At 41.3% G+C, this 10,426-nt stretch overlaps 1 protein-coding gene across 1 annotated transcript in view; it reads right to left on the reverse strand.

Annotated features, from left to right (window-relative positions):
* Positions 1-283: 283 nt before the first annotated feature.
* LOC101653576 (prostaglandin-E(2) 9-reductase-like) overlaps positions 284-10,426 on the reverse strand; it is a 48,529-nt gene continuing 38,386 nt past the window's right edge. Inside the window, exons 8-9 of the mRNA XM_004710276.2 lie at positions 2,792-2,874; positions 284-523 (exon numbers count right to left, since the gene is read on the reverse strand). Coding sequence (XP_004710333.1) covers positions 481-523; positions 2,792-2,874 — 126 coding nt within the window. The 3' untranslated portion in view covers positions 284-480. The remainder of the gene's footprint in view (positions 524-2,791; positions 2,875-10,426) is intronic.

The raw sequence follows: 10,426 nt of genomic DNA on the forward strand, positions 1-10,426 counted from the left end.
AAGGAATCAAAATATGTAAGTATCAGAGACGAGTGTAGATAAGAATCTTTAGAGGAGAATTTGCCCCATTTTAGATCAAGTCAGATCACAGGATGACATGGGGAAATGAACTCATTTTCTATTCCACCACTTCTTTTCCTTGACCTGGCTAGCATAATCATAGACATTTCCTCTCTGCTTAGCTTCAAAGACAACCCATTGCCTTTCAATTCTTATTGGTTTTCAGTCTCCTAAAAGAGCCAATAAAAGAGCTGATGTACAAAACAAAACAAAACAAAGAATCTTTAGGGGAAGAGAATCTTTATTCTTTTTACGAAGCCACAAAAGTGTCGAGCCTTTTCATGTTGGCTTATGGGCAGAACTCTAGCAGAGTGTCACTTGCTAAGCCACAAGGATCTAACCAGCGGTGCTGCCTCTCATTACAAGGACCTGAGACATATGCAGTGGCTTCTGGAGGAAGTCATGGCAACAGTCTCCTTGTTAATACTCTTCAGAAAATGGATAATTAGGATGGCTAACAAGACTGAAAAGAGAAAGACAAGACATGTAAATGTAAAGACTATTTCTAGGATGACACAAGTTTCTATGAAGCTGGCATGAAAGCAAAATCTTTCATTTCCTGGCTGCTTTTACAGTTTGCCTTTCTTACTTTCCCAGTCATGACTTCATAGTACATGTTTTAAGAAACAAACAGTTAAAGAATTAAGATGATATTATTTTGCATGGAACTAAAAAAGAAACCCCAAAACATTTTACTATGAATTTGGTAAAGGTTTACAGAGCAGGTCAGTTTTCTATTCAACAATTCATCCCCTTTTGTTTCACATCATTGACTGCAGTCCCCCGCACAGAGTCACACAGATCTCAATGCACAAATACATTACAAATGTGTTTCTTACTGTTTTGGGAATAAACTACTATATCCTCACTTGACCTCTCCTGTTGAAACACTGAATGAAGATTCTACACTTAATGGATCCATACCAATGAACTCAGACTGATCTAGTCTTACCTTCCTTGCACCACTCCCCCACATGCTTAATCACCATTCCCAGGCATGTTCCTCAGCTCTCTGTCTGTGCACACTAGAACACGCCAGCACTTTGTTATGGGTCACTTCTTCCTGAGCCACCATCTGTACTCACCTTTGGGGATGTCTTGAGCCTAATTTAAGTTATAGGTCTGGAAGCAATAATGGGTGCTGAGGGTGTTTCCAGGGGGTTCCAGTAGGGTCTTGTAAGGCATCTGTCCCAGACAATGGTCCAGATACAGTGCCATATGGCTTCTCAGCATGCATAGTTGGGCTAATCTCCTCAAGTGTGGGTGGCTATACTGATAGTAGATAGTCTTATGGAGTGAGAGGTGAGGCTATTGGGTGGGGTGGCTCAATGGAATGTATGGCTTCAATGTCCCCCTAGTCCTGATTATTAGACCATATGTCATTATGACAAGGATCCATTATTCCCAGTCAACTCCCTCACTTGAGCACTAGACACCCTTCTAGCCCGAGACTTCAGCTGGTGTTGTCGTTCAGTTACCTGTATGAGAAAACTCTTGATTTTGCTTTGGGCAATTTCAGCTCTGTTACTAGAAGAGAGAAGGCTTTCTTTTACAGCAAAAGTGGAGGCTTTGCAGCACTTTATCTGTGTTTCCAAAGGTCTGAGCTTATCTTTTCCCTTTACTGCTTTGTTATTATAAGGAGGACCACTTTCCCTATACTTCTCATCCTGATACAATTACTGAAAAATATCCAACACACAATCATCTAGGACCTTACTTTTCACCCACACTTCATCTATTGGTGGTGATATTTTGGATAGTAACATTGCTGTTTCATGCCGTAAATTAACAGTGGACTTCTTTACGAATAGTGGAAGACTTATCCATACTAGAAGAGACAGAGCAGAGTGCTCACTGCCTTTAGACCTAGTTGGATTTGAGAAGCAATTTAGAAAACTCATCTTTATGATTTTTGTTTCTCTAGGACCACTCTTGGTACCAAATTTATTAGGCCGGGTTCTCAAAATGAAAACAAAAAACAAAATCTGCCAGAAAGTTAATTCTGACTGATAGTGACCATATAGGGCAGAGTATAAAACCCACTGTGGGGTTTTAAGACTGCAAATCTTTCTGGGAGTAGAAAGCCTTATCTTTCTCCCTTGGAGTGGCTGGTGATTTCTAATTGCTCACCTGGTGGTGAGCAGCCCAAGGAGTAACCACTATGTCACCAAGGGTAATTAGAGAAGCAAAACTAGGGTACATATCTATGGATATAGGTAGAGGAGTTTATATCAAGGACAGAATTTATATCAAAGAGTAGCCCACACAGCCACAGAGAGGGCTAACTCAATCCAACTCACATTCATGTGTCAGATGGTGGCCTTTCTGACTCCCATGGTTGCCAGGCTGATGAGCCAGGAAGCAGGAGACAGAAAAGTGAGGTGGGTGGCACAGTGAGTTTGGGCAGCAACAGATGAGGAGCCCACACCAGCAAGAAGAGAGAGAACAACCCTCAAAGCAGTCACATACTTATGAAACATGCTACACTCCTAAGTAGGCATCATCAGTCTGGGCCATGCAAGGACTTCCGAAGGAAGGTCTCGTTGCCAAAATGCAGCACCAAGTCAAGTTGACACCAGTCTCACTATCACACTTAACATTGTGTCTCATCCCTTTCTAAAAGTGGCCATTTTTTCCTTAGTAGTCAGGTAAATTTTAACAATGCTCATACTTTTGTGTTTTTTTGGTCTGACAATAAATTGAAGCAAATAACTTCATCAGACATACTTACAATGAAGCAGGAAGATAACGAACATTTCGGTTTAGGCCATCTATGACCTTCATGTCCTCTGAAGTCAACTGGAAGTCAAAAACCTACGGAGAGAGAGAGAGAGAGAGAGAGATCAGATTATTTTTAGATTATATAATGTCCAATCTTGTGAACATCCAATCAGATCATCACTGTATTGTTGTTAGGTGCCATCAGGTCAAGTCCAGCTCTCAGCCCCACACTACGCACAGCAGGATGTGGCACTGCCCACTCCAGGGCTGCTCTCACAGTCGTTCTGTGCCAGCTCATTGTTGCAGCCACATGTCAACCCATGTCCATACGGTCTCCCTATTTTTGTTGATTCCCTACTCTACCGAGCATGATGTCCTTTTCGGTGACTGGTCTCTTCTGATAATATGCCCAAATGATGTGCCACAAACTCTTTCTTCTTCTCCAGTTAGTCTTCAAAGTGATTCTTGCTTTTCAATACGCTAGGGAGGTCGTGTGCAGAAGACTTGCCTAATGCAATATAAAGTTTTCTTTCTTAGATAATTCTCTGGGGGACTCTTACAGCTCTTATAATAATCCATACATTGTTTGAAGTAAAGTTGTATATATGTTGCCATTATTATTTCCTAAACATTTACATTTTTTTGAGCCCTTGATATCAGCTCCTCTTTTTACCCTACCTCCCCATATCCCATCCTCATGGCCCCTTGATAAATTACTATTATTTTCATATCTTTTTGTTAAAAATCATTTTATTGAGGGCTTATACAACTCTTATCACAACTTCTGTCTCCCTTTCCCTGTGGTTTCTTACCTCCTCCTCTCCCACCCTTCCCTATAACCACCTGGTGTCACTGCTCACATTTCTGTTCCTGTGCGGTTTATCTGACTTGGATTCCATGTGTCCTGAGCTCTTACCGGTACCTGTGTAATGCTCCAGCCTAGCCTGCAGTGACAGGCAGGACTGGGGTCAGGATAATGAGGGGTGAGGAAGCCTCAAGGAACCAAAGGAATATTGCATATTTCATCAATGCTATACTGCACCCTGGTTGACTCATCCCTTCCTTGTGACCCTTCTGTGAGGGATGTCACATTGTCTAGAGATGGGTTTGGGGTACCTGCTCCAATCCTCTCGTTCTCAACAATATGGCTTTGTTTGTTTGTTTGTTTTGGGCCTTCTGATGCCTGTTACCTGATCCTGTCGACACCTCATGATTACACAGGCTGGTGTGCTTCTTCCATATGGGATTGTTGCTTCTCTGCTAGATGGCCACTTGTTTAACTTCAAGCCTTTAAGACCCCAGACACTATATCTTTTGATAGCCAGGTGCCATCAGCTTTCTTCACCACATTTGCTTGTGCACCCCTTTTGTCTTCAGTGATTGTGCTGGGAAGGTGGGCATCACAGAATGCCAGGTTGTTAGAACAAGCGTTCTTGCATTGAGGCAGGGCTTGAGCAGAGGCCCAAAGTCAATCCACGTCCTCAATGTATTGCCATATAAATACATGTACCTATACCAATACCTATATTTTTATGAACTAATATAATTACATAAGTGCATACTTATGTTTGTAGCTCTATCCATAGCTGTGCTTCCTAGATCTTTTCTCTGCTTCCTTTTACCTTCCTCTTCTCCCACCATCACACTCGCCCTTCTTCTGCCTCTTAGTAATTCCTCTCAGCTAGATTGCTGTTTCTTCAACGCCACCAGGATCTCTACGTCTTCTTCGTGTTTATTTTAATTCCCTAGTTGTTCCCTGTCTATGGTGGTGTTTGCTCACTGCTCCTTCCCCTTCCTGCTAAGTCCCTCCAGAACTTTCAACTGTTTCTTTCTCCTCGGGCTTGCTTCCCATGCCTCTTAAATTTCTGGTCTAGCACCAGGAGCACCAGGTGGGTGATTCTACCTGGACATCATCTTGACTCCCTCTTTTGAAGTTTTATTTCTTGACTGCTGCTGGCATGAGCATTGATTACATAGCTAAGCAAAGCACAGTCTTTGATAGTACAATTTGGTACAAAAACAAGTGAACTCTCCAAATACAAACAAACACCTATTTGAAACTAATGAAGAGTCCCTTTGGGCCTCTGCTCACAGAGAGGACAGCAGGGCTGTCCCTAGCCCGAGACATGATGTCCCCTCCCTAGATGACAGCGCTAAAGAGGAACAGCACTGAAGATACTGTTTGGGGAGTGCAGCTGGCCTGACCCGCCCACATGGGGGCAAACCAAGAGGGGAGTGCAACAGACCAGCAATGGGAGCAAAGACATAAAGTCCCTGAGGTATCCGGAATGTAGACTTCTGACTCAGGGGGCAGCGCTTGGCACCCAATTTGAACTGGTTTGGGGATATTTACAAGGGGGAAAACACTGAAAGTCTAAAGGTGCTGGGGATTGGGGCACCAGACTGCTCCATCCTTGACTACAGGAAGAGCAATGGGGTCTTGTAGAAGGCAAGCCCCTCAGACAGGAATGCTGAGGACTAAAAGGGTATAAGTACTGTTAGGTTAGCGCATCCTAGGGTATGGATCCCTGAAAGAACAGGCGAATTGACTAAAGGATCATATCAGAGCCTGCTCACTATTTAACAGAGGGATACTCGCCTATACTGGGTCAGGACAACAGTTAGACTTGGAACTATTCGTATGGTCCCTTTTTTGGTGTCTATATAAGATAGGCAGGATAAGCAATCCTGAGGAGTCTGCAACGGGACCCTTGGTTTGGAGTGGGGCATGGGAGAGTAGGAGGCAGGGGGAGGGGAGCATTTAGCCAATAATGACAGGGACAGGGGAATAGCAAGTGATCTTAAATAGATGGTGAGAAGGGTGTAGCATTCCTGGTGTGTTTGATCAACTGAAATGTATCCAAGAGGAATTACTGAGAAGTGAACAATGGGCAAACATGACAGTGTAGCAGGAGGAAAGAAAAAATAAAAAGAGGAAAGAACAAGAAAGTAAAAGTCATACATATAGGTATAAATATAGATACATATGTAAATACAAGGAAGCAGATAGACTTTGGACCTCCACTTAAATCTTCCCTCAATACAAGAATGGTTTGTTCTAACCTTCCTGACATGATCGCTGAAGACAAAATGGGTGCATAAGCAAATGTGAAGAAAACTGATGGTGCCCAGCTATTAAAATATATAGCATCTGGGGTCTTAAAGGCTTGAAGGTAAACAAACGCCCATCTAGCAGGAAAGCAACAAAGCTCATATGTAAGAAGTACACCAGGCTGTGTGATCATGAGGCGTTGACAGAAATAGGTATCAGAAGTTCAAAAACAAGCAATCAAATTGACGTGAAGGAACATAGGCAACGTGGAGATCCAGAACCCACTTGTAGGATAATTGGACAGTCCCTCACAGAAGGGCCACATGAAAGGGATGATAAATTCAAGGTGCAGTATGGCACTGATGAAGCACATAACTATCTACTAGTTCTTTAATATTTCCTCCCCTTAATAGTATGGTCTTAGTCTCACCTCAATAATCTTGTTAGGTCTGTGTATGTTCATTTGTATAATTAAGATAGTTTGATGCATGAAATCCAAGAGAGAGAAACCATTCAGAAATAGCAACGGAGTAATGATTCCCTGAGGGTATGAAAAGGGGTGGGGGAAGGGCGAACTGATGGCAATGATGACCTACCAATAGCAGAGTGGTAGCTGAATGGATACATTGGATAGTGTAAGATGCTGCAATCTATATATAATATAACAACAAGGGTTCCTGGGGGGTAGGGTGGAGGAGGGAAAGGATAAATGGGAGCTGATGTAAAAAAGTTCAAGGAGAAAGGAAATGTTTTGAAAATAGTGGTGGCAGCAATTGCACAATTATGCTTGATCTAATAGAACTATGGATTGTTAGAAGAGCTCCCAATAAAATAGAACAAAGTTAAAAATGAAAAAAAGAAAGCAAGAATATATGAGGGGGCTTTAAAAACTTTGTGGAAAAGTCTTATTTTTTAATTCTATTTTTTCCCATGAATTTTTTGAAATACCTTTGTGTGTATATATATATATATATATATATATACACATATATATATAGATCAGTGTTCATTGGTGGTTATCAGAGATGGGGATTGGGGAGGATGGGGGGTTGGGGGATGGGGGAAGCCTTCAAGATACTAGACACTTGTTATTTTTGGTGAAAGTAAATATCAACTATGGGTGAAATGCACACACTTGACCAAGGTAAATTATGTCAATGTACAATCTATCAGGGAGTTATGAGGATGGGGCCAGGGAGGGAGAAAGAGCTGATACTAAGGGTTCAATAGAAAGTAAATTACTAGAAAAGAATGAAGGCAACATATGTTCAAACATGCATGATTCAATTGAGGTAGGGATTGTGATAAGAGTTGTATGAGATGTGTGTATGGATTGGGATAACAGTTGTATGAGCCCCTAATAAAATGTTAAAAAAAAAAAAAAGAGTTGTATGAGCCCCCAATAAAATGATTTTTAAAAATGAAAGATAAGTACATAATATTGAAAATCAAGGTTGAGTCAAGCTGACATGTATTGGGGGATTAAATTCAATTCATAACACTTATCCAGGTGTATATATGCCTGTATATATGTTTGTGGTAGTCAAGATTGTGTGTCAACTTGGCTAGACCATCAGGCTCAGCTTGGCAGTTATGATATATCCATCCCTCGTAGTGAGATTTTATATAATGATAAGACCTGCGATGAGAAGCCAACCAGGTAGAAGGGATTTTCCTCAGAGGGGAGGAAGGGTGACATGATCCTAATACATATGGACATTCCAGCACAGCTCTTTGTCTTTTTTGGGGTGGGGGGATGGTCTGGATCCTGTATCTGGTTTTTCATCTTCTGATAAAAACAATAGGATGTTAATGAGTCTGGATACAATCAACAGGATTAGGTTATATTTCTTTTGAGTTATAAAAGACATTAAACAAGAAAGTAGTAATCTGAGGGACCTAATGCCACCAGTAAAGGAGAGCCAGAGGCAGAACATGTCCTTTGGACCCAAGGTCTACCTACATTGGGAACCTCTTAGACCCAGGGGATGATTGATACCAAGACACATGGAAATCTACCAGCCTCTACCCACAACTGTGTGAGTCATGCTCTTGAGATAAATCAATAATTTATATCCTCTCTTTCTCTCTTTCCACATATATAGCTTTCACTATACTGTGTTCTAGAGAACACAGACTAAGAAAATAACCACACACATATTTTTTGGTCATTGATGGTGTTGTTAAAAAATTATATTCATCATATTTTTTTTACTAGAAGCATCCTTTTGCTTATGCACTTCTTGGTGACATTATTTACCGTGGTCAAGCTGTGTGCATTTCACACCCGGAAATCTCTACGGACTCGAGGTTCTCAGATGTTAAGTCAGATGTTCTCCCAAGGGCAACACACAGAGAAAGCCTCTGGAGCCAGCACTTCTGGTTTCTTAAACTTTGAGAGACTGAATTTCTGTTTGTTAAAGACACACACACACGCCATCCACATATGATATTCTTTACACATATAACCAAAGACCTCCTAAATTTGTTTTTTTGGAGTTGAATTCTTAGGATCATAGACACATTGGACAAATGGGATAAATGGTATAATATAATTCATATATAGTTTCTAGTATTTTTCCCATATTCCAATGTGATGAGTAGTGTCTGGAGTTTTAAAAGCTTATACACAGCTAATATCTAAGATACATCTATGGAACTCTATTTGTCTAGAACAAAAGAAAATAATCAAAAGGAACAAAAGGAAGCCAAAGACTCAGAGGACAAGGTGTGCTGTCTACAAGATGAGCAGTCTACATGAGACATGACCAAATCTGCCCTGTGACCAAAGGAACGGAATAGTTCCCAGTTGTCACTAGCAAACATTCTAACCAGGGCCCCAGTAGATGAGCCCTGATAGGATGGAAGAAAAATGTGCAAAAGAATTCAAGTTCTTAAATCTTCTAGACTTACTGGATCAGTTGAGATGAGAGGACTCCCTGAGACAGTCTCCCTTAGAGTCTTTATGCCTCAAACTGAAATTATCCTTTGAGGGCATTTTTTAGCTAAAATAGATTGACTCATAAAGTAAAGCTTGTCATTTGTGAGTAGTAAGATTCCTTAAAAATAAAACATTTTCCTAAAGCAAAGATCAGAAGGTAGCAGGGCAGGGAAACTAGAGTCCTGGAAATGGTACAACCAGAACGACATGAATGAGAGTGGCGACACATTGTAGAAAGGTAACCAGTATCTGTGAGTACCAGAAGAAAATGGAAACAGGTCCACAAGTGCCAAATAGGACCTTGAGTACACCCACCTGTGTTTAGAGACCACATCTGGAAGACATTGAACACACTGAACACTAATAACCCGATGAGCTGTTGGATGACATCACGAACATCATCCACGAAGGGAGCAAAGGTCATCAAAAAGACAGGAAAGGAAAAAAGGCCAAAGTGGATTGTTGTTGGCGCCACTGAGTCCACTCCAATTCATAGCGAGCCTGTGCACCACAGAAACACTGCCTGATCCTGTGCCATCTCATAATTGTCATGATGTTTCAGTACCCCCCCACCCCTGCTTTAAATTTCAAGGCACATTTAGTATCACCAGTGTAATACAAAATACCCCACGTACAACGAGGGAAGCTACCTTCCCACCCCATATTACCACCCCACATTACCATCCCCAAGGGCCTGTTGAATGGAATGGGAAGTCCATCAATTTCATGATTGGAAATCAAACAATGCTGGCATCTCATCGCAGCCAATATCCTCATACAATCTAGTTGTGAAATGAATGTTTATAATGCCTTGAATAGCTCAAACCTGAGTTTGACAACCACACCTCCATGTTTGTACAGTTCTTGGGAATATTGTCTACAGTTGTAGAGACCATTCAAAGAGCACACTATTGATTAAAAGCACGATTTAAGGTTCAATCGAGTAACAGGCCCCCCCAAAATGGTTCGTGTAGGAACTACATGTACTGACATCTATCAGTTGATTTGCTCACGACTACTAGATGTTGGTTCTTAGCAAATAAATCTTTTAAGGGAAAATGACCTTCTTCTAGTTTGACCAGAAGTCCAACAGCAAATTATGAAGTCCACAGTCTTATTTGCAAAATTACTGTACATTGTCTCTCTGTCTCTGCTCAAGGTGAAGAGTGAAGCATATTCCATGTTTACATTTTCTTGGCATTTCACATGTTCAAGTCATGATTTCAGATCTCCAGGCTTTCATTCTTCCAAACTGTCGGAATGTGCCACAGACTTAAGACTTCTCCCTCTACTTTTTTCAAACAGAAACATTTCTCTCATGTGCAAAATTCCTAGAAGAGGAATTTTTCTGAGGCAGCCACTTCTTTGGAATAGTCCCATGCAAGGGGAGGGGAAGAGAGAAAAGCTGAAATACAAGGTTCATCTGGTAAGTTTTACATTAACCATTACAAGCTGGACAATTTAAGACTGTGGCTTTTTGGCTAACAAGTCTGAGTCGTGGTGCGGAAATGAGTACTTGGCTGTCCCACCACAGCTGTCTCACAGTGGGACTGTCAGGGAAGTCTTGATTTGGGAGTAAGATTTGTTTGCCTATCAGACGTAAACTCAGTGCACTTTGGTCTTGTTCCAGTTTGTCTTTTTTTTTTTTTTTT

Source organism: Echinops telfairi, unplaced genomic scaffold, assembly GCF_000313985.2.
Source record: "Echinops telfairi isolate 266 unplaced genomic scaffold, ASM31398v2 ScPeMD7_6273;HRSCAF=7185, whole genome shotgun sequence".
In the NCBI taxonomy this organism is placed as follows: domain Eukaryota; kingdom Metazoa; phylum Chordata; class Mammalia; order Afrosoricida; family Tenrecidae; genus Echinops; species Echinops telfairi.